Source organism: Arvicola amphibius, chromosome 6 (genome assembly GCF_903992535.2).
Source record: "Arvicola amphibius chromosome 6, mArvAmp1.2, whole genome shotgun sequence".
NCBI classification, from domain to species: domain Eukaryota; kingdom Metazoa; phylum Chordata; class Mammalia; order Rodentia; family Cricetidae; genus Arvicola; species Arvicola amphibius.
This window is the reverse complement of record NC_052052.2, coordinates 157,511,268-157,535,753: the sequence shown is the minus strand read 5'-3', so window position 1 is coordinate 157,535,753 and position 24,486 is coordinate 157,511,268. Positions and strand designations below refer to the sequence as shown.

The 24,486-nt window shown below is 48.0% G+C and overlaps 1 protein-coding gene and 1 long non-coding RNA gene across 4 annotated transcripts in view; one reads left to right on the top strand and one right to left on the bottom strand.

The window, feature by feature from the left end:
* LOC119816103 (aminopeptidase O (putative)) overlaps positions 1 to 24,486 on the bottom strand; it is a 264,083-nt gene that overhangs the window by 4,448 nt on the left and 235,149 nt on the right. For 2 of the 3 annotated variants that reach the window (XM_038332406.1, XM_038332407.1), the window contains exons 14-15: positions 16,174 to 16,290; positions 894 to 980 (exon numbers count right to left, since the gene is read on the bottom strand). In XM_038332406.1, coding sequence (XP_038188334.1) covers positions 894 to 980; positions 16,174 to 16,290 — 204 coding nt within the window. Of the gene's footprint in view, positions 1 to 893; positions 981 to 16,171; positions 16,291 to 24,486 lie in introns of those variants that run through there. The other variant, XR_006020830.1, reaches the window with a different exon arrangement.
* LOC119816108 lies at positions 20,409 to 24,307 on the top strand. The gene is made up of 4 exons (XR_005285685.1): positions 20,409 to 20,632; positions 21,044 to 21,226; positions 22,047 to 22,176; positions 23,188 to 24,307. It is a non-coding gene; the product is annotated as an uncharacterized LOC119816108 (long non-coding RNA).

Here is a 24,486-nt window from a genome sequence, read left to right as displayed (position 1 = left end):
CCATGTGGGTGCAGGGAATTGAACCTGGGTCCTTTGGAAGAGCAGCCAGTGTGCTCTTTACTGCTGGGCCATCCTCCAGCCTCCCCTCAAACACCTCTTACACCACTGTGAAAATGGGACATTTCTGTTGTAAGAAAATCACATCCCTTTCTTATGGAACAAGCAGCCCTCACTGCTGTCAAAAGTCCTTTTGTCCACCCCACACCCACTGTCCAACCCACCAGCCCACAGTTTGCAATAGGCTAGTCAGGGTGCAGGCTGGGGTTGGGAGAGAATATGTGGTACATGGGGGATGTCATGTGGGGACACGTCATGAGGTACAAAATGTCAGAGGAGGTGCCCTGAGTGATGACCCCAAAATGTGCTACAGATCAAAGAGGTGACAGATGAGGTTATGGACAGCAAACACACACAGGCACAGACAGACAGAGAGACAGACAGACAGACAGACAGACACACACACACACACACACACACACACACAGAGCCTGGCATTCAAGGCAGGAGACTGTTTCCTGGGGAGGCTGGGCCTGGCTTGGCTTCCCAACAGGTGATCTCAGGGTGTCCCAGATGACTTGCACACACCGTAACTGTAGTCAGACTCTACAAACCGGATGGACCCATGGTGTTGGTAAGCAGTGGCCTTAGACTGAAGTTTTAGAGCAAGGCTAACCAAACACCGCGCTCCATCACAGCAAGGACAGAGGGCGGGAGCGTCTGTGACACAGCACTCTCTACTAGAGGACAGAGAGGGGATCACTCATGACTGCTCGTGAGCCATCCCGTGCTAACTAGCCCTTCAAGTTTTTGAAACTCAGGTATTCTCTCAGGGATGTGAGAACCCAGGACTAGTGAAGGCAGCCGATTTCCAGCTCTTGGAGAGTCACACCCACCTGATCCTCCTGCAGGAACCTTGCCACCTGTTCGTACGCTCTTGTGTACTTGTGCTTGATGACCAGTTCACACCATCGATGGCGAACCTTGGGAAGGAAGACAGGAAACCTGGTGAGCAACGTTCCTTGCCTAGGAGGGCCTCGGGATAAACGGTCTCTGAACTGCAATTTCACTGAAGCGCGGGGACTTCTACAGTGTGGCTGCCTGGACATCTGCACTTCATGTCTTCCTACAGGAGAGGGCTGGCACTCCTAAGCACAAGGACCGCCAGTCACCACGAGTGGAAAGCGCACAGAGTTCAGACAACAGCTTCACTGTAGCACACACACCTGTGTGAAGTTAGCGGGCAAATGCAAACAGGAGTCACGTGCCAGGTCTACACTCGTGGTGTTGCCAGCTTTAACAATGAAAACACAGTATGTAGGAAGATGCCAACTCCAAATGCATACAGCATCAGGGGACCTCTGCTGAGGTTTAGAGATGCTCAAGCAGACGGCTCTTGACCTGGTGGCTCCCAAACGCATGGTGCACACCTAGCAGAAATGCATGCTCTTTTCAAAGACTGTCCTGAAGGTTTGCCTGCAGGAACTTGCCAGGACCCTCTGCCTGACCTCTTACAAATTCAATAGGCACCCGCTTGCCTGTGAGTCAGCAGTAAAGCCACCAGGGACAAGGGCCTTGCAGGGCCATCTTGCTGAGTGGCAGCACCACATTATCACCATCATCACCACCATCACCACCATCATCATCACCATCACCGCCATCACCACCACCACCACCATCATCACCACCACCACCACCACTTTAAACCAGGAGCTTCTGCCTATTTGGCTCTCAGACTCCAAAGTGACAACTGTTACTTGCAAGCTGTCTTGAGCTACACCCAAGTGAGCAGTCAGCCAATCAGTGAATGCTACATCACTGCGTCAGTATCAGCCTCCAGTTGCCCTTGTCTTCACCGCCTTTGAAAGCGGAACCGCTCTGCAGCGATCCATTGGCAGCAGCAATAAATGGAAGCAACGCCAGCATCTTGGCTCAGCCCCTGCAAATCACATCACTCTGTGAATTCCAGCCCAGAGTCTTCCCCTAACCTGGATAAGCAGATTTCCAGAAATTAACAACGCACGGGGATGGGAGTGTTGGGGAGCCCCTAGGAAGCCATGAAGAATTAGCTCTCCCATAGTCCTGCCAGGGGCACCACCAGGATATGGGCATCTGGTCCAGAGCTGACCCTAGAAGCAAATGTGCAGAGCCTTGAGGTTGGCAGTCCCTGGGGCTGTCTGAACCTCTGCTTTTCCTCCCAACTCAAGGTAATTTCCAGTGGTCTAACCATACCCACCCCAGCAGTAAAAAGCCTTTGTTGGTGAGTTTTGAAAAATGAGCAAAAGCCAGGAGACCTGGTATGACAGTCACTGGCTTAGGGACCTACCGCTCTGGCAGTTGCTCAGGCCAGGGAAAGAATCACTTTTCTCAACTGCAGGGCAGCAAGATACCTGTACCCACTCGGAACAGTGGGCACTCTGGTCTCTCAGGTCCGACATATCCTGTGGGGACCTGGCTGACTTGCAGGCCTGCCACTGTGACTTCTGTCAGTGTAAAACTTGTACGGTGTGAATGGAGGCTTTGGGCGGGGTCAAGACTGAGGCTGGTGGGAACACAGGGCTCACTACTATTTGGGTAAGGGATTCACTAAGTGTTATTAATGCCAGAGACGGACAGCAGCATGGTGGGAACTCTGAAGAAAGATAAATGGAGAGGGGTCCCTCAGAGGAAGGGGAGGTTCTATTCCTCTGATGGGCAGTCTATAGTGCATGTATGTAGTGAGGGTATCTCTGATCACGGTTGGCAGATGGGGGGTGGGAGTCTATTAGCAGGGGTCTACGTACAGGATCAGTTGTGAGGGTAGGGGAAACAAGAATCCAGACCAAAAAGGATCCACCATGTAGCTTGTCCCCACCCCTTTTGAGACAGGGTTTCAAGTAGCCCAACCTGACCTCAACTTTGATGCACAGCCGAGGATGATCTATGACCTTGAACTTCACTTCCTGCCTTCACTTTCCAGGTGACAGGATTACAAGTGTAAGCAGCCATTCTAATTTATGCAGTGCCGGGGATCAAACCCAGGGCTTGGTGAGCACTCCCTACCCACTGAGACACATCTTAGTTACACACAGAGAAGTAACAACATACAGCAGGGCCCATTTCCTCTGGGTGTAGGCAGGAGGCTGCAGCCTGGCTGGGGGATGTGACGGTTCAGAAGGCCATGCCACAGAGGCTGCTTTCAAAGCATGGAGTCAGCGTTTCCACTCCACTTACAGTCAGAAATGGTTTATTGTCGTGACGAATAAGAGAGCCAAGCTTCTGAACCCTGAAGGCTCACACGGCATCCAGGAAGGACAGACTGTCTCCCCCACCCCGCACAGAGCAGGACAAAACAGTCTTTTCATCAGTAAGGGCTACATGCACTTCAGTATTTCAAAGACAGGATGTTTAAAAGACACCACAGAGATGCTGCAAGGCTGAGAACCGCCCCAGCCCGCCCACCCCAGTCTCCACTCACGCGAGGGCTTTCAGTTTTCTTTCTATCCAGTTCTCCGGGCAACAAAGAACATCTTAGTTTTCTCCTCCAAACTTGCGAGCACCCACAATTAATCCCCTCCCGGGACAAGGTGACACCTGTCACCCTGGCAATGTTGGAAAGTGCACACCGTGGAAAGCTGGGTTGCTGTCTCCCAGATCACAGGCCTTAGTGCCCTTCGGAGGCGGCAGACACTAACAGGGAGACACAGCTCTCAGGAGCAGCTTGGTCTCATTTGCATATTCCTTCTCATTGTTAAGGAACTAATTGGTGGAGAGCTGTGGGAAGGGGGCACACTGCATACACCCATGACAGTGACTGGCACCCAGACCCCAGGAGGCACTAAGGAAAGTCCAGCATGTGGTTGGGTGTGGGGGATGGGAGGAAAAACTAAGGCCGTTACCAGAACCCAGAAGTTGCCCCTCTCCATGCTAGGACTGTTCCTAAAATTTCTGTGCAGACGCTGCCTCTGTTCTGGTTTTTCTTACCCAATCTAACACAACAGCATAGCATGCCCTGATTTAAAAAAAAAAAAAAAAAATCAGAGCCGAGCAGTGGTGGTGCACGCCTTTAATCCCAGCACTTGGGAGGCAGAGGCAGGCAGATCTCTGTGAATTCGAGACCAGCCTGGTCTACAAGAGCTAGCTCCAGGACAGGCTCTAAAGCTGCAGAGAAACCCTGTCTTGAAAAACCAAAAAAAAAAAAAAAAAAAAAAACAGAGCATGAGACTGTCTGGACTTGTTTTCATGAGTAAAGAAAGACTCCCGGTCCTGAGTAACAGCTTCTGAGTGTCCCGCCACACCAGAACTGAACTGGATGCCCCCCACAAGGGATGGTGCCTGCAATAGTGGAGACAGAAGATAGCCCACGAAGCCATGGAAACCCAGGTGTGTGTGGTCTCCTGCTCTGTGGGCACTGCTCTGCTCAAGCAACAGGCATGTCTGTTTTCTGAAAGACACCGTTAAAGAGGTCTCCATGGTTCACTCCCGCCAACAGTCACTGCTGGGCTCACAAGATGTGTGCGGGGCATCAGTGCCAGAAAACAAGGGAAGATGGCCTCCATCTTTCCCAGTCTGTGCAGCAAAGCTTTATCTTTTCCTGTCACTGGCTGTCCCCGCCTAGTCTGTCTGTGTTCAGAGTGTCGGGGGACAGCTCTGACTAAACAAAGTCTTCCGGGCAGAGTCATCCTGACTCTTGCATGGTGGTCTGTTTGCAGTTTTGAATGGTTATAGTTGATTTTATTGATTTTTTCCTTTCCTATAGTTTTTCAATTCTGTACTTTTAGTCTTAGCATTTCTTGTGTTTATGTGTATCCAAATGATCTAACTGCACCCTTGACTTTCCTTTGGTTTTCTGAGACATTTGTTTGATCTATAGCCCAGGTTGATCTAGAATTTCCAACGTAGCTCAAAGTTGCCTCCCAAGTTCTGGGGTTACAGGTGTGAGCCACCATGCTTGGAAAACTACTTAACTATTTATGCTTTAGTGCACTTCAACTGTTAGTGGAGTTGAAAATGTAATGATTTAATTAGTTGTTTGGTCGAAAGCATCACCTCAGCTCCCTGGCACCCCTTTATACCAAAAGTCCAGATTGTTTGGCTAGGGCTTCACCCCAGTCTTGGCATAAGCCCCCTCCCCTGAAAGTTGCCTTAGTCCAAACTCCACCTTCAAGAAAGCCCGCCAAATGGTGACCCCTCCCCAGGGAGGGTCTAGACCATTCTCACAGGCTACTTAAACTGCCCCCCAGAGAATGAACACATTGTCTCCCCTTTCCTCTCTTCCCCTCTCCAAGCCTTCCTGGGGCCACCTGGGAGCACTGCATTAGAAATGGACAACTTTTATTTGGTCTGGTTTGGCCTGGAATTATTTGTGTTGGCAGAGAGGTTCATCTGAAACGAAATGCCTAATGTTAGTGACTAAAATTCAGGGCGCTCCCAAGGTTTTGCTAGGAATCCCTGGCAAGTGTGGAGTTAGCAAACACCTAAGTCTGCAACAGCATCCACATGGTCGGGCCAGACCTAGATGGAGAGGCTAAGGGAGAGTTCCTGGGGGTGCAGCCGAGTGGCTGGTGCCTGCGTCCAGTTGGATACACGACGACCAAGAGCATGTTCTCTCTTCCCTTCTGAGCTGAAAATACAGACAGCAGACAATCCCGAGTGAGGTGTAGAGACGGGGGAATAGCTATAGCCTGGCCGGCCCTTCACTGCCCCCCCAGGCTGATGGGGCTCCCGTGGCCTATGAACAGGTGGCCTAGTACACAAATGACAGACAGAAAGGCTGGGCCACTGGAGTCTTCCCAGCTGTTATCAGGTTGACTCTTGTGTGACACATCGGTGCGCACACTTCAGGACAACAAACAAATAACGTTCGTGAGGTGTGGTGCACGCCTTTAGTTCCTGTACTCACGAGGAGGAGGCAGGCAGACCTCTGTAAATTCAAGGCCAGCCAGGGCCACTACATAGTGTTCCAGGCCAGCCAGGGCTACACAGCAGGACTTCATCTCAAAACCAAACAAATAAATGCCACACCCCAAAAAGAAAAATCTTAGAAAAACTTATTTCCAGGATGTACTGCTCAGAACGCAAGAGGTGAGCCCCAGGCCACTGGAAATGGACTCCACAAGTCTCTACCAACACAGGGTCCTGGGGTACGCAATACTTCATACACTGTTGGGTTGGGTGCAGAAGGGAGGATGGGTACATGGAGGATAGGTCTCGAATAGCCTTCCTATCAGAACTGCATCTGAGGCCAGACAACTAAACCTGTCGGATAATGTCTTACCGTGGGACAGCCAGGGTGGACTGAGGCATCAGGTCTGAGAGACTGGGGCCCACATTCAGCCATGGTCTAAAAGCATCTATAGGCCTTGGTTCAGGTCCACGGCTCATCTAGTCCAAACACAGTAGAGGCAGCTCAGTATGTAGGTATGGGGGAGGGGCAGCACAGAAGGGTTCCAGCAGGCACACTTATGCATGTGCAAACGTGTGCACACACAGACAAGTGTTACTTTTCAACAGTTCCCTCACTACATGCAACACGCTGAATTTTTTTTATTATAGCTTTAAAACTAGTTGATAACATACTAAATAAATTTGTGGCCTGCTGTTTTGTGAGGAATTGGGCAAATCTACCTCCCTAAAGTGAGGATCAGAAGAGAGTGGACTTTAGGGAGGTGGGGACCACGCCTGGGAGACTCTAGACACTGCAGGTGACCCCTCTATAGTAAGTGTGTCAGCTCAGTACAGTGGCCTTCTCTGCACTACAAAAGTCGATTTTTGAATCCGTGAGACTTTGGGAGAAGGTAGCACAAGGGAATGGGTGCTCGAGTGACAGGGTAGGATCTACACGGGGTGGGGCGGCTGTCCTCATCCCAGCATAGTAGTGACAGGGATGGCTCTGAACAGGGTGGGCGCCAGGACAGAAAAGGGAGAGGTGAGACCACACAGCTCCAGACCAACTAGCCCTGGCCGTGAGCGACCACTGGATGGAAGAGAAGCAGCCTTGGGAGATGATGCTCACAGCACTCTCTGGGTCTGAATTACTGGGACCTGCCCAAAGCAGTTTTACAAAGCACTCACCTGGTCTCACACCAGCCCTAGCTGTGTGGCAATTCCGTCCTATGAACAAGGTTCCTGTGAACCAAAAGGTCCCTCTGGGCGGAAAGGCTCTTCATTTGGAAATAACACAGAGGAAACCTGCTCTTCAGATGTCTGCAGTCTTAAAGCAGCGCCACCTAGAAGATTGTTTCTATTCTTGAAGTATGCTTCAGATACAGCACACGGACCCTGACACCCCCCACAGGGAGCCCCATATCCAGTGATCTCTCCTGGAAGCAGCTGATATCTAGCCTCATTCTCTTTTCAACCAAGGGCAACATGCCGGCATCCCTCCTGCTATGTTTACTGACAGTTACAGCAATTTAAATCCTCACATCACCTTTGTACATGCTTAGAAAGTCAGGAGCCTGGAGCCATTCGGCCACCCCCCACCCCACTGGTCTGCATGCACAGTGCCTGCTTGAGGCCTGCTTGAATGGACAGCACTTCTGCAGCAGAGAATGCTTTCATTGACTTTGAAATTATAATGCACAGTTGGAAGCTATAAAATGCTTTGAAGAATACCACCCATCCTATTTATGACAGGAAGCCCCTTTTTTCTCAGTCCTTTTGATTTTGAAATTTACTGCTAAAGGGAAAAAAAATCTGTCCAAGGAACATGATCTGGGAAGCCCATCAAACCTCATTTGGAGTTTCATTTTATATCTGTAAACAGAAAGACGAAGGCTTGGGGCTTTTTTAAGTTAATAAGTCTACACTGTAATAAACAATCCTGCTTTTTCAATTTGTGTCCTTAAATTAGATTTACTTGGCTTTAAAGAGGGTTCGCTGCTGGTGAGAGGGGCAGCCTTTGCAGGGCAGCTATGGGCTGATGGCACTGCCAGCTAAGAACTGTTTACGGAGCAATGGTGCACACTGACCTCCTCTCTCTTCTGAGACCAGAGACCTGTCGGCTGTGGTGTGTGCCACACAAACTGTCAGCACCTTTTGTTCTGTTGCTCTTCTTTCCTCTCACTGAGCCCCGCTCCCAAAGGACTATAAAATGAACATTATTCTTCTAATAAAGGGAATTAGACCTTACTTCAGCTGCTGCTGTAAAAGGTTAGTAAACACTAGACCTGGTATGAGGAAAGACACAAAGGCTAGGAAGATGGGTCTGTGAAGTTCTTGCTTTGCAAATACAAGGAAGGAATGGTGAGCCTGTCATTCCAGCAACTGAGAAGACAGAGACAGGGGCTGGCTGGCTGGCCAGCCTAGCCTAACAAGTGAGAGAGGACAGGTGACTCCTGAGGATCCACACCTGAAACTGACCCATGTCCATGCACAAGAGCATACACTGGCAGACATCTCACTCTGTCTGGGGTAGCACACTGAGCCATAACTCAGTTGCTGCAGTGACCACACTAGCAAGGACAGAGTGTACAAAGAGGGCCAACATTAGTACAACAGAACACAGCAGCCTCACCTGTGTGTGAATCGACTCCTGTGATCAAGGCAGAACCCCCTCTTTCCTGCTCCCCCATAAGCAGGGGATTTCATTTAAGTGACTTTTAGGTGCCGTGTGGGGCTTGCACTGGATTCAGACAGTCACTACCTTCTCTCCCTAGACTTCCCACTGGGCAGTGATGCCCTTCCGAATGTTCTGAGGTCAGGAGTTAGTTAGAGCTCCAGTCCTTTCTCTTCAACACACAGTGCCTGATCTCGGCTGAAAAGAGGACTTTTGCTGCTGGTAGGAACAGTGACCAAGTAGGTGCAGCAATGACCCGGAGGCCTAGCTAAGTCCCCAGAGGCTCTCTGGAAGGAGTTTCCACTCTTACCCCGAGCACACAAGCTTCTGGAATTAGTCTGGACAGGAGATCCAGGAAAGAGTGGAGCAGCACACCGAACGCGCGCGCGCGCGCGCACACACACACACACACACACACACACGGAAGGTCATCTTGTACCCTGCCACACACAGAGAAGACCGTGAGCCTGTGAGTAGGAAGCAGAAACGAGATCCAGCTCTCAGGCCTGTGGGAGCTGCACTTGTTGGCAGACTTCACATTTGATCTGTGCCATCTGCTTCCCATAGGCGCTAGGGGCCTGAGAAGACACTTGGAGAATTTTGGCAACATGGCCCTTTCATGTTGCAACATTTAAGGTACACCTGACATCTCTGTATCATTCAATTTACTACCACGAAATAAAACAGTAGAGTTTAAAGTTCGTTCTCTCTCTCCCTCTCCCTCTCCTCCCGCCCTGTGTGTGTCTCAGTACAAAGCACTTGACAAAACCCCACACCCTGGCACTACCAGGGGCTTTAAAGTGATAGGAACGTGAGGTGTGGTTTGGTTAATAAAAAGTCTCCAGCCTCCGGAATAGAGGAACATTAAAAATAAACAACAAAAAACCAAAACTAAACAGAACAAAACAAAAGTAAATCTCTACTTTTGTTATTCCACATCAGCTTAAAACAACAGAAAAATAGGAGACAAACAATGTTGCTGGGTTGTCATGGAAAACTCCTGTTAACACTGACACAAGAAACAAGAAAGAAAACTATGGAAGGAAGACTGAGTCTTCCTTCTCCTGACTGTGTGCAAAGGCACTGTTACAAACCAAGCACAAGGAAGGGAGAGCACAGGACACAGCTCAAGAATGACGTGACCGCTGCTCCTTTCTAAGGCAGAGGCAGAGCTGGGGAGGCCTGTCAACTGCTTCAGCTCACAAGCACGTCCTGGGTCTCCATACAGAGGACACTCAATCAGAGCCACCCCATGGACTCCATCCCGAGGCTCAGATTCTGGAGCGTGTGTCTCTCATCCGCCACCTGAGTTTGAGCACCATGAAAATGTGTCCCCTGCTCTGAACACTGTGTACTTGTGAGCTGCCAGGTGGACGACAATGGTGACGCTGTCCTCAGAGAGCTTTTCTGTGAGATGTACACCGGGCTGGCTTTGAACTCACTGTGTAGACCAGGCTGACCCCGAACTCCAAAATCTGCCTGCTTCTGCCTCCCAGCTTATTGATTAAAGACCACACCCAGCCTTAATGACTGCGCTGGATACAGCTCCTTTACTGTCATTCAATGTTCTACATCACTCTCCTGGTTTATGTTCAGTCTGAAAATCTGCCTCAAGAGTTTCCTAGCACAATGATGCATTCTGACAGTGCTGGATGGTGCCGTAGTTGTCTTGGCAACGAGGCCTCGCGTCACTTGGTACCCCGTTTAGGTCACCAGCAGCTAACTGTGCAGAGGTAGCTGATACTTTGGCATTATTTCTACTCATAAGGCAGGGCCATGGGTGCCAAGGTCTTGGTGCGGAGGATCAAGCCCAGGGCTGCACTGAGGAGGCACACATGGGTTTAGCAGAGTCCGTCTCTGCCTCGCCACACTATTTAAACTCTGCTGGGGGCAGGGAGACCCAGAGCCCCTGATGAGGCTAGCCAGGCTCTCTGACACAGCCAGCAATGCAGAGAAGGGGCTGTGAGCGACTGCATGCTTCTCCACAGGCTGCCCATGGAAGTGCAACACATGCTTAGAGCAATTTTCCCAGTGTCCACGGCACGGGTTCACCATCCTGTACCAGTGCGCTGCCTCCTTCATCTTCAGGTCTTCTCTTCCATCAGAAGAATCCACCTCTTCATTCTTGGAAGCTTTGGGTGGGCAGACCGGGCTCCAGGTGGCCCCTAAATACCGACAGCCATCTTTGTGGTTCACATACTCTAGGTTGTCAGTCGTCAAAGGCTAGACAATTCATCGTGAGATTTTAAAAACTGCCTTTTTCTGAACCCACCGTTTTGCCCCTTAAGAGACAGCTGCCCAGGACATAGAGACATTTGGGGTCCTACAATGGGAGAGAGGGAACCTCATATACAGAGAAGCCTGAGATGCTAAGTATCAGAAAGCGGGGGGGAATAAAACCTTAATTTCGAGAATTTCCACCTCCACCCCATCTCTATTCTCACCCCATCCCCACTCCATCTCCATCCCTACCTCATCCCCCACCCTGGGGGCAAAACACATGCCAACCAATCATTGACCCAAAGACCAGGAATTCTGTGACCACAAGTAAAAGGGTTGTCGTAGGCAGGAAGACAACACACACCCAGTGGCTGAGCTTTCCCATCTTTCTCCCTCAGTTTATGAAAACAAAGAATACGGAGCTAAAGAGACAACAGAAATGTCAGCTAAGAAAAAGCCATGAACAGAAACCGCATTAGCCAACAGCGCGCTCAGCTGGGTTATGGCTCAGGAACCAGGCAATGCAAGCACGAAGTCCTGGATTCAACCACTGGCAAGACAGCCCAGAAAGCAACACAGTCCCATGTTTCCTCATCTTACCTTGTTGACAGTTCCATGAAGAAAGTATTTATAGCTTCATTTTAATTCCCAGGAAATTAAGGCTCTGTGACCTTCACTCTTGTCCCCAAGGGTCTGGAGCACTGGCCAACCCTAGCCATTGCGGGGTGCGGATTTCCAGCTGAGGACTCTGATCTGCTAGTCCACGCTGACACCCAACCATTGCACAGTTTCCAAGGAAAACAAAATCAGATATGAAGCCCCAGAGTAGAGATCATTTCATCAAGGCTCTAGCTAGCAGTGGTCAGAAATAAGCCCCAGCCCTCGGCGCAGGCAACACAGTTGAAATAAGGCTATACTGATGGCTGGGGAAAAAGAACGGTGTGTGTCTCCATCTAGCTACGGCTCTGGGACCTGAATGACGCTTAGTGCAAAGTCCATGCCTTGACCCACCTGCTACACAATCAAGAATAAGCTGGCACTCCACGGGGATGGGCACACACCACTAATGTGCTTCCCTGCTCCTTGATTTAAGACAGTGTCTCACTGTGCAGGTCAAGCTGTCCTGGAACTCACTGACATCCACTGTCTCTGCTTCCCAAGTGCTAGGATAAAAGGTGCTAACACTGTATCCAGCTCTTATTCCTATTCCATCCTGGTTTCATTCACCCCCATCTATTTTTTTTTTTTTTTTTTGGTAGTTTGAGACTGAATCTCATTGTGTAGCCCAAGCTGGCTGGGAACCCATCCTGATGTTCCTGCCTCCTGCACTCTGGGATGGTGACAGCCCCGTCACCAGACAGAGCCCACACTTCATCCTCTCATGCCACAGAGCCTCCCATGTTGCGAGATGTACTGGTGCCGTCAGTGGCCCCTTCTGAGCACCTTTCTGGCCGACAGAGCAGGACCACTGCAGTGTGGGCCACGCTGGTCACTGGCCACACAAGGCAGTGAGATGCTGCTTGCTTGCTTTCCAAAATATATCTCTCTATATCTTTATCTCCCTTTCTCTATTATATAAAACAAACAGAAAAGTGCTGGAGATGCTGCAGACCGAGGTACGCTCAGTGCAGCCTTACACACAAGTTGCTTGAAGTGAGCTATGGGGTTGGTAGGGCAAGCAGACACCCAGGAAGACCATGGACCTTCTCTCCATAGACCAGATTTCCAGCTAAAGACACTTGCTAAGGCAATATAGGGAACTCATTATTTTAAAAGGAATCAAAAAACATTTTTATAATTCCATTTTAAAATTTGTTGCATTTTTTATGTCTGTTTTTGCCTGAGTGTATGTACGTTAGAAGTCCATGATAAAAACAGGCATAGGTGAACCACATAAACCAACTGGGGTGTTTAGGGGACTTCGCTGTGGTGCTGGGACCTGAACCCAGGTCCTCTGCAAGAGCAGCAACTGTTCTAACACAATCTAGCTCTCTAGTCCCTAAATTACATTATTATTTATCTGTGTATATGCACATGTGTATCATGGCACTCATGTGGAGGGCAGACGACAACGTGTAAAAGCCAAGTTTCTCCGGCATTCAAGTCTTTAGGCGCCGTGGCAGACACCTCGACTCGCTGAGCCATCTTATCAGCCCTTAAGAGGGATCTTACATGAGGCTGTTAATTCTAGAATCTGCTGTCCAGTATATGTTTAAAATGTTATAGCTTTTTATCTGAGCTTCACATAGGACTGCAGACAAATGCCTCTCTGGACTCTATTTCTTGACAGTTTGTTTTCATTCCTGGAGAAGGAACCCTGACCCGAGGTGGACTCGTAGCTCTGGCTCTGTGTGTAAAAGGCACCCAACTCATAGGATTCTGTTACCGTCTAGGCCAAGAAACACTAAGGTGGCCCAGAACAGCGAGAGTCACGGTGTCACCTCATACCACACTGGTCCTGTGTGCTTCCTTTAAGATCTGGGTCTGCTGTGTCCCCTCCCCTCACAGCAATTTCTTAAGGGCAGGAAAGGGGGCACACAATCTGGAACGGAGTGCAGAGCTGGCCCTGACAACCCCTGACACACAAATCTCCCAAAGCAAAAATACCAGCAGCCTCGAGGTATAACACAGAGTTCTCACCAACAGAACGAGGACAAGCAGTAAGAGCGCTCAGGTGGCTCAGAGAAAAGGAGGGTACGAAGCTAAGGCTACCCTGAGCTGCTCGGCCCCCACAAGGGGTTTGTAGACGAGGTTTTTTTTTTTATAGTCCAGACTCTTTCAGCTGCCTGTAGGAGGGGTGTGCACTGCACTGTCGTGAGGAGCACAAGGCAGCAGCAGCAGGCTCCTTTCTCAACCTTGCCCATATGCACGGGCTTTCAGCAGGCCAGTCAGAATGGGGCAACCTCTCAGCAGGTCTCCCCACAATCATGGACAGGTCTGGTCAGTTGTACTGGACTCCTCATTCCACATCAGATTCAGGGCTCAGACAGAGACCTGCACAGAGCCTCAGAAGCCTAATTTACCTCGCTCTTTCTTCTTCCAGGGATGCTCGGCACACGTCCTGCTAAAGAGGTCTCTTTGGCCATCTTTCAAGTGACTGCTACTTATTTCGCATTTGAGAACCCTGACAATTAGAAGAAACTCCCTTGCTTGCTCAGTTACAGGGAAATAGTGAGAACCAAGTCAGAAGACTCAAGACTGTTTCCACCAAGTGCAGTGCTTCTCCTATGGAGTGTCTGTCCCTCAAAATCAAAGTTGGTGATGGCTCAACTTAATTCTTGCTACTTAATCACCAGAAGCCACACTTAAAACAATGGAGCTGCTAGAACACAGCCTGTGGCTGAAAATCCTGTTGCTTCTGTGATTTTCCCCATGGGAACTCGAGTAAAGAGAAGTCAGCAGCACAGGGAACCTGCAGCCACACTAAGTGCAGCTCCTGCTCCATGGGTTTCCATCCACAGGCCCGGCAAGGGCTGCAGCTGCAGACGGCCACAGAAAGAGACCAGGCAGCAATGGTAATAGTCCCGAGAATTGCTGATTAGACTGAGACCCAGGTTTTAGGTCGGTCACAACTTTCCCTGGCTTGCAGCGGCATTTGTCCATGGATGCCCAAGTGTGTTTTGGGGGTTTTGATTTTATTTATTTATTTATGCCTCAGCAGCAAAGTTAAGGAGATGTTGCAGAAACCACGTGGCCTCCTGAACTGTGAATTTTCTGTCCCTGCATAGAAAGCATTCACTGGCCACTACCCTGACAGGTTCTGAGTCCACACATCGTCCTGGTCTTGTGTCCACACATCCGTTCTTGCCCTTCGGCTCAATGCTGCTTCCTCAGAGGGGTCTTTCTTCAATACCTGGCTTAGAGAGCAGCCAGCGTTACTTCATGTGGCAGTCCTTCACAGCTCTTGGCTGAGGCCACCTGGCTCACTTAGTGAGCTGAGAAACCTAAGCTTCCTAAGGGTGAGCCTGGCTTGTGCACCTCACTTCCTTCTCAGTGTGTAGATGGTAGGTGTGTGTGCTACAGTCAGATCACATCTGTGTGATGGGAGCCACGAACATTCAGTTCACCTGGCCACCAAGTATCACAGCAGAACCAAGTGTCCTATCTTCAGGCAGTAAGACAGCTTTTGATATTTACAAAAAAGGGAGATACCTACTCCCTTCTCAAAGGTTTAACTGATGATACACAGTAACTATATCAGGCTGTAAGGTAAGACAGGATGTATCACATGCCAACAGGAAGAAGGAAAACAGGATTGAGAGCTTCACGGCTTCTGGGCACCAAGGGACAGGTGCTTAGCACCTGCTCGGACTCTCCCACCCAGTCTCTATTCCAGGGGAATTCAACCCTGTCAAAACACAACCCTCTGCCTATAAATAGGAAGGTCTTTGAGACACTAATTAAAAATAAGTCTGGCATTTGGAGTCTCTGATAAACAAAGGGCCAAGAGCAGAAACAAACACAACAGTTGCCCATTTGATCTATACATAGGTATTAAGGACTGCCAGTGTCTCCCTAGGGGGTTCTTTCAATTACTCCCAAGTCTGGGCTTAGAAACTATGTAACAAAGTCACCTTCCCAGTGAGTGTAACCCACTTTACTAACTCTGAAAGCCACTAGAAAAGCCAGCATATCTAAAACAGAAGCTCAAAGCTATCATGTGCTGAACATCCAGAGCCTGGAACCACCACTGTGCCATGTGCATCTCATTCCATGCACATCCCACGCAAGGGGCCCAAGTTTCAAGTGCCCAACAGCCTGGGTGCCAGTGGCTGAAGTGGACAGAAAGCTCAGAGCTGGTTTTCTTACGGTCTTTGCAGTTTAGAGTGCTGTGTCAAAGACCAGTTCTCTTTGAACTTTTGTTTTTTTCCCTTAGGATGATTAAATACATTAAATATTTATGATTTTGTGTTTTTCAAAGCTGGAATCCACATAGGATCTGTACTGCATTCTGAATAAGCTAAAGGAGATTGAGGTTCACATCACACTGTTTTACCACAAGCATCCAATTTTACTTTTAAAACCATGGCTGCTAGATTCGTTTTTCATTTCCTTTACACATGGCTTCTCGTCCTAGCTGAATGCAGGCGGATGCTCCCACACATCTGAGCTGAGTTTCTTTAATGAGCAAGGGAAAGGCGGCACCACCAGAGCACAAAATGACCCGCCCAAGTCATAATTCAAACGACTCCATCCACCCTGTTGCTCAAGCTTTTAAGAAACTTGTACTACCTTTATGGTTTATTTATAGGAGGGAAATCTTAGGCCTCCAACAGTTACAAATACAAAGTGATCACCGGGAAATACTGGAGGAGGCTTCTGGAAGCCCGGCCCTTGACTGGCGCAGGACATCATGCTAAAGCAACAGTGAGCTCATCTCTCTTCCCACCAGTGGGGCACACGGGTTCAACTGTTACCTCGGCATCCTGCTCCTGGAGGCGGTACGTCTGCTGGAGGCGCTGCAATGTCTGGGGGCTCAGGGCCTTCTGCTCTAAGAGACACTCCAAAAGCAAGACGGTCTGGTCCGGAGAAAGCTGCGGACAAAAGAAACAGCCCTTGAAACATCATGTACCCAACAAGAAGTTAAAAGCAGGGTTCTGAGCAAGGACAGCAAAGCCAGGGTAACTCAGGCACAGTTCTATGTCTGAAAGATGGGGTGTGCGGGTGTTGACTTTGGTCCGACATCAGGTTTATACTCTCTGCAGCCCCAAAGATGGCATATGCCACAAAATGTTTCCGGCTAGACAAGGACTCAAGAGATTATCCAACTTTAGGCAAATCCACAGGAGTTACCATAAGTAGGTAGGTTCAGATTTCTTTTCTGAACCATGTTAAGCCTGCAAGGCACCTGTTGAACCCTGAAAAATAAACATAGTGTAACAACTGCCTCCTCTCACAGCCCCCCCCTTCATGAGGAGTCTATTTTTAATCTGTGAGTTTAAGATACTAAAATCACTTTACAGGCTGCAGGCAAGTAAACGAACAGCAATGGACACGCCTAAGCACACACAGGCTGTCTCACTCAGTACTCAGATAGCTGTCACACCAAAGTCGCTGGGAGAATGGCTAAGAGGGAGGGGGGCATCTGTGTGTGATACAGAGTAGCCGTGGACAAACAGCAGCAGTGCTCAGGAGCCACGCCCTGTCGGGCCATCTCAACCCAGCAGCAGAGTGAAGAGAAAACTCGGTACACCTGTACTGACTGAAAAAGGTTCATCCTAAAATCAGAGTTTAACAATTATTTACACAAATTCCACATTCTCTATGCTGGCACCCCTCCAGGCCTAGATATGCCTGACGATCCTGAGCAAATCAAACTTCTGGGGCCAGCGCTAGGCCAACAGAGGGTGCCTATGAACACCAGGATTTTAACTGCCAATTTCTAGTACACAAAAGATGTTAACTTTTCTCTTCTCGTCTCTCCCTTTTGTCCAAAAATATATGCTTTGCCTGAACCACCCCCTCTGCCCGCAATGTGCATACACTGGGTAGTCTCACCAAGAAAGTATCTCTCAACCCTTCTTTCCCTCCCTCTCTTTGAGAAAGGGTTTCACTTTTTAGCCTGGCTGGCCTGGAACTCTCACTATGCAGACCAGACAAGCTTGTCTCTGCTTCCCCTGGGGTGCTGGGATTAAAGGTGGTGCTGTCACATTTAGTATTTCTAATGTTTTTGTCTCACCCTAAATCTTAATGAACTCGTTTCCCCAGTGACAGACACAGTGCCCAGTGTTGGTTCCTGGGTGTATTTATTATGTAGTTTTTCCCCACCTACGGTTATACTATGGACAGATTCTGAAGCAAACTCTAGCTGTCTCTAGCAAGATGGCCCTGGCCTATGAGTTCCTAATGCAAGGATTCCATAAATGACTCCATTTCCCTTCCTGAGAACCCAGCTATTTGCTAACGCAGGCCAAACCCAGGACCTCCAGCCCCCAGGAGCCTCCCCTGTCCCCAGCACGTGCACCTCGGGCTCCAGACCAGGCACCTGTGGAGCATCCTCCCCAGAGGCGCCTCCTTTCCATCACTGAGAGCCCTGGCTGGGGCCTGTCTCTCTGGTCCTCTTCCTTCTGGCCGCCCATCAGACCCAACAGAAGCTTTGGCATTTCCAGGGAAGCCGTAACTTGTCAGCCCAAGGCCTTGAATGCACCTTTCCCTAGAGACTGCACACCGCAGACACCTTCCCACACAGCGTCTGCCCTGGGTCCTTAGCTAAGGCTCCTCTAGGTTTTGTTGCAGTGGCTAACGTCACGCAGACCTGACCTGGGTATCCCTCCTGGGTCCAAACTCTGAACACAACTCCATTTAAAGAGTGAGGCCTGCTAACACATGAGCCGGAAGAAATGCTTGAACCAACACCTGTGTGCTGTTTTTCTTCCAAGCAGAAAGCTCACATCTGCACACAAACAGAATCAAAAGGATCATGGAAAGCTTTCTTCGTCTCAAAACTGAGGCAATGGAAATATTTAGAACTAAGCCCCCTGACTTTAAGACTGACAGCCGAGATGACAGGAGGGCTGCGGGAGGAGGGCATATTGTTCAAATCTTTGGGGGCTGTTTCCTAAGTTTACCTGGCTCTAATTAGAAGGCAGGCAGGAAAGAGTGAGGGTGTACACCCTTTCAAGGTTCCACCCTCCATCCTTCAGGAGGTACAGACGCCCTCATGCAAGCGCTGACTTGTTCAGAGGTGGGCAGGACAGAAGGCACAGCCATGCTGAACATTCCTCTCTAATGCTGGAGATCTCTGCTAGTCTGCCCTTTGTAGAATGGACTTGGAGAAAGCACTCCATTAGTAAACAACCTGCAGCCACCTGGCTCTCCAACTCATGGGAAAATGCAGTCTCTAAACAACGAAGAAAGTAGAGACAAACTAGTGGCCTAATGCTGTTTTCAGCCACAGATAATAAACTAACAGTCATTCACAAGTAAATATTATACACAAAAAAGGATTACAGGCTTGAGAAGAGGATGCATTAAAGCAAAAGTATTTTAATAGAGTGAACTTTGTAAAATACGAATTTGCTCCCTGTCAAGCCATCCTGCAAATGGAAAAGTCGTAACACATGGTAAATGTTCACAAAGAGACTTGCAAATGTGCCGGGAGGTAATGCTGGACAGTGGGCAGTCCTGGCAGCTGGCACAGGGGAATATCCCACTCCCAACCACGTAGAAATCAAATGAACTTTCATATAATTTTGGGACCAATTGTGTGCTATCACTGAGGCACTGCAGGAGACACAGACGAGGTCAGCTGTATTATGGTGCCACCAAGAAAAACAAAACAAACAGAAAAACAAACAGAAAAGAGCCCATGTCGGTGAGCATCGGGCCCCTGGGTTGCCAACTGGAAATGTTTCCCACAAGATCTGCCTTTCTGGCTGGGGCTGACAGCTCATGCTCGAAATTCAGTTGCAAGAAGAGAGAAAATTCTTCCTTTTCACAAACAAGGATCTGTGTGTGATAAGGTTATTATTTCCACAATGGGAACACCTCAGTATTGTAATAAGACCTCTGCCCAGAAAACTTGAGACAAAATAAGACCATGAGACGCCCAGATCATGAGGGTCCTTGAAAAGAAAGAACCACACAGGCCTGTAAAACTTATTTAAACGAACACAAGAAACAAGAAACAACAGGAAGTCAGGCAAGTACAAACACTATTTGTTAATTGTGGAAGTCTGTATTCTTGCCATAAACATTGAAGACTTCATAGTCGTTAATTATGAAGAAATGTACAAAAAAGTTAACTTCATCTGTGCCCCCGCAGAGTTAAAAACTGAGACAAGCGGCAAAACTTTCAACTGTTTTAAAGTTTCTTGGAGGGAAAATGTGAAATTCCAAATCCCCGACCCCCATTCGCAAGTATAAGCGGCACAACAGAAACAAACCCTGGCTCTTCCTGGAGGCAGGGGCGGATGTCCCTCTGAGCTCCCGGAGGACAATCCACACGACTGCAGCCCCCATCTTCCCCTCCACCAGCACAACACAATGCAGAAATGCCACAGATACAAGTCTCACCATGAAGATTCCACAGGCACAAACATCAGGGCTGCAGCTGGCATGCGCTGAAGGCCAAGGGGAGGCCCGAGCCCCTCCTTTGCAGCCCAGCTGGTGCACAGCAGAGGCCAGCACGAGGAAGGAAGTCCGTGCAGCTCCAGATGGAGTGAGCCTGAGACTAATGCAGCCACAGACCGACAGTGGCGTGCGTTCTATTATTACCCCATTATCACTCTGGGATCTGAGCCGAAATGAAGCATGCTTCCTCCCTGGTGCCATTTCCTTTTATCCTGGCTGGAGACTAAAAGCGGATCAATGGGGGCAATAATGTATGATGTCACTTCCATTATAGCGACAGTCTCCCCTCCTCTTTCAGTCTGTCTGAAACACACAGAAAGATCAATTCTTCCCAAAAATGGTTAAAAAATGCTTTGGGAGCATGCATCTTCCAGAAAAGCATTCTCTGCTATATTTGTCTATGTTACTTCGGCAGGAACTGTTTACACAGAACAAAACAGAAGAAATGGGGGAGGGAGAAAAATCTCAAATTCTCCTGTAGGCTGGAGACTTGCTGGCTGAAATTCAATCCAAGCAGGGGCCAAGGCAGAATGTGAGCCATTGACCTTTGAAAGTCTCGTGTAGAGGGTGAAAGGTGACCTCACAGATATTTAAAACACCTTTCATTTTATGAGGCGTTCCGAAACTGGAAAATTCCTTGCCATCTTTTCCAGGAAACACAACCACCACTCTGCAGGCCCCAAGACAACCCACTCAGGTCCATGGGTGCCTGGTACCGATGAGACACATGAATGGAAGACAGACATTGCTCTGAGCCTTGAAATAGAACTCCATCTAGTGATTTTCACTTGCAGAAGATTCAAGGTAAGGATATAATGGAGAAAGTTCCAACAGTCCAAAGAGAAACAGAAGCAGGAGCAGGAGGAAGCCGGGTCTCTGCAGGACAGGAGAGGGTTCCTTCTTTGAGAGGTTGTACCACCAACAGGCAGAGTTCAAGGGCGGTGTCGGCAGGACTTCAGGACAGAACTAACCTGTCTTCCATGCATTAGAAACTTAAGGAGAAACCAGGGCTGCCATCCCTGCTGCTACTGCAGGCAGAAAAACCTGTCCTCTGCATGGGTTTTCACTCTAATTACATTTTCAAGAACAAAACACAGGACTGGAAGACTGAGTGTGAATCCTGTCTGTGTTATTCTCAGGGTAAAATTGGAGGCAGCTTGCAAACGGAGGTTACTAAGTAATGAAAAGTGGAAATACTGTTGCTTCAAACCACAGAGATCAACCGACAGGCCAAGATTCCCAAGGTAGCCACACTTTCCGGTGATCACTGCAGCAGCCCTCACTGTAGTGGGGACGCTGCTAACAGCTGGAGATGCTGGGCGAATGTCTAAGACACTTGGGTAACAGCCCGGCCAGACTGCTACAAGGTGAAAGAACAGAGAAATCTCCTGTTTCCAGGTGCGAGAGTCAATGTGCTAGGATTTTAGCCTCTGCTACAAGTATTCCCCATGCTATACAGTGTGTCATAAAGTATGTTCTGTACGTTCTGTGAACTACGTGAAACCAGACCATGTGTCAGCCGGATCCTGCAGCCATGTGTATACTAATATTTTATGCTATTACATATTTTAGAAAGTAAATCACTCTAAATGCTCAAATTGAAAATTTCCAAGGATTTTACAAGAGATGCTGAGGTTTTCATGTCTGCCTACCTGGACTCTGCCAGACCCACAATAGTGGGACAGAGGGGGGAAACACCCCCAATTCATGCTTCTGGGGAGAATCAATTCAGACAAGCCCCAGCGCTTCAGGCCATCTTCTGCGATAGCTGAACGATTTCCAAAGAACAGAACTTTTAAGTATCAGAAACTACTTTCAATTTCTTGTGTTCAGATTTTCCCCCATTGAAATTTGTTGTTTACTTCAACACTCTGACCTAACTCACCCACAATTTATGCAATGACTGATGAACTAGTCTTGAATGTATATGTAAATTTTGATGAACCTGACCTTCTAATTTATAATTTATAGTGATGTCTTTTAGCTCTAAATTTTTGTTTTATACAAACTTATCTCAATGTAAAGCCCAGCATGTGAATAAATATGCTGTTGTTAAAACTCAGTGGATTCTGATACAGCGTTACAGCTACACCATGTGATACTTTGTAGCTATCACAAAGCAGGGAATAGGGCTGTTTCTGGGTATAGCAAGATCAATATGGAATGTAGACAATGGCTGCATTTGGGTAAACACTACATTTCTCTTTTTCTTTTCCAGACAGGTTCTCATGTAACCCATGCCAGCTTGAAACTTACTATGTAACAAAGATTAACAGTGAACTTCTGAAGTTCTAACTTCCACCTCTTCTGGAGTTCTGGAATCACAAGAATGTGCCACCATATCAGAAGTGAGTGTGTGTGCACGCGTGTGAATGCACACACGCACATGCTCAATAAGCACTCTACCCATCTAGTCACATTTCTAGGACAAGTAAAACAATTTTCTAAAGACCTAGAAGGAAATTAAGGAAGACCCAGTCAAATTTTGAGTCACCCATACAAGACACTTGATCCTTTTCCTTTTTTCTGTCTATACCTTAATCTGAAATAATTTTCTTAAATCCTGATGCAAATATTTCCTGATAAATTAATGGAGAGAATATATATTTTAAGAAGAAGCTCAGACTACAACCTAATCTCAGTCTGTGAGGGAAATGCTAAGCAAGTACCAGACAGGCAGTGGCGAGGGCCTCTCAAGAGCAGGCCTGGCCACAGCCACCCTCCACCCCACCCCTACCCCCCAACCCCTCCACAACCCCCCTCCCCGCGCACAGAGAAATCTCCGATGTTTTGGCTTCAGTACTTTCTCCTTTAAGTCAGTGACAGTACTGTTAAGTAGAAAACATCACTTCTGTGCAACCAGGGCTCAACAGCTTAAGGTATTTACTGTGCCAGTCTGGTAACCTGAGTTCAGTCCACGGAACCATATAAAGGAGGACGCATGAACCATGAGTTCCTTTGATCTCTATATGCGAGTCATGGCACATATGTGTACACACAACACACACACACATACAGAGAGAGAATAAAGTTTAAAAGCTGGAAGAATATTAAGTATTCCAAACGCTTGCAGATACACACAAAGCCAAGCCCTAATAATCACATGCTCTGGTTTTTATCTGACATTTCAGGAGAGTTTTCAAGTACTCTCTAGTCTTTTCCCCATGAGAAAATATAGTTAAACCATAAATCTACTCAAGCCTAGAATGTCTTCTATTTCTCTAACTTCCATCTTACTCTGTCAAAGTGAGATCATTTAAGCAGCTTCAATACAGAGGTGCAGCTCTCACTAAATAACCAAGCTGACACCAGAGCCTTCCCGGCTGACTCTGTTTCATGTAGTTCTGCCTCCTGTACAGGTGAAACGTGAAACACTCATGCTCGCGGAGCAAGGGCTGCAGTCGGCCTGGAACGTGAGCTTCCTCCGAGTGAGGGTTAAAGAGTACAACAGCCCACCTCCTGCAGAGAGCGCCTTCTTCAGAGCTGGGTCATGAAAGCTGGAATCCTCAAGCTGAAACAGGGCAACGTGCGCTCAAATACAACTTCTCTTAGCTTCTGTTGAGAGCGGACACACGTAAGGAAATTCCTAATAGACTGAAACCACCACATCTGTTTCATGTGCCACCTATTCCTGAATTTCATACTCAAATGCTTATTAGAAAGAATTCAGTGTCCAACATGGCAAGATGAAATAATAGGGCAACAATGTCTGCAAGGAGAGCCATCAATAAACAATTTAAGGTGTGAATGAATCTATTGAGAGCAGATGTGTAGAGAGCTACAGAAAAAGGTTCAGAACAGAAAATCCTCATTTCTAAAGTACAACAAATTCAAAGAATTCAAATTCAAATGCATGACCTAGAAGGCTTTATCGGCACTGCACAGTGAGGATGCAATGGACCAGACTCAGAGCAGCCGAGGTCCCACCCATGAGCAAACTGAACCCCACGATGATTAGCAAGCGTGGGGCTCCATGAGAGCTTGTTCCATTTGCTTGGCTTCCATGTTAAACTTGCTAACAAGGATTAAAATTTACACCGTTAAAAAACAAAGCCACAAACACATGTTAGAGTTAATAAAAAAGGGATAAGAAGGGCAATGGAAGTCCAGGGAAGTCACTGCTCAGATTGGCTTAGCTCACACATTCAGGAGGTGTAGGCATAATCATTTTGAAACAGTTTCTAAATGAATTTCACTCTTGATTGTTCTGAAAAATACATCCCCTCACCCCTGGCTCTGGCCTTTCTTCTTCACAGAGGCAACTGTACAACATAAATATATTTTCGGTCAGATTTTATTTTCTAATGTTCTGCCTTTCCTACTGAATCTAAGCTACCCACAGATTCTGGCCACATGTCTACAATTTGCCTGTTGACTTCTGTTGTATTCTTACTATATGTATATCCAACCACAACTACAGAGAAATGGCAGGGAGTTGGATGAGGGTGCCGCGTCTCACTGTATGAATTACTGCTGGAAAAATAAAGCAACAATGTTGTTATTTAATAAAATGTATGTGGGTGTCCCACTGTCTAATTGCTACTGTGTGGCAGTCTCATTTCATAGAATAATTTAAGGTGTGTAGGGCAGGGGAATCACATTTGGACCTATTTTTGTACACTCTGGGATTCCAGTCTGTATTTTACATCCTGGATTGA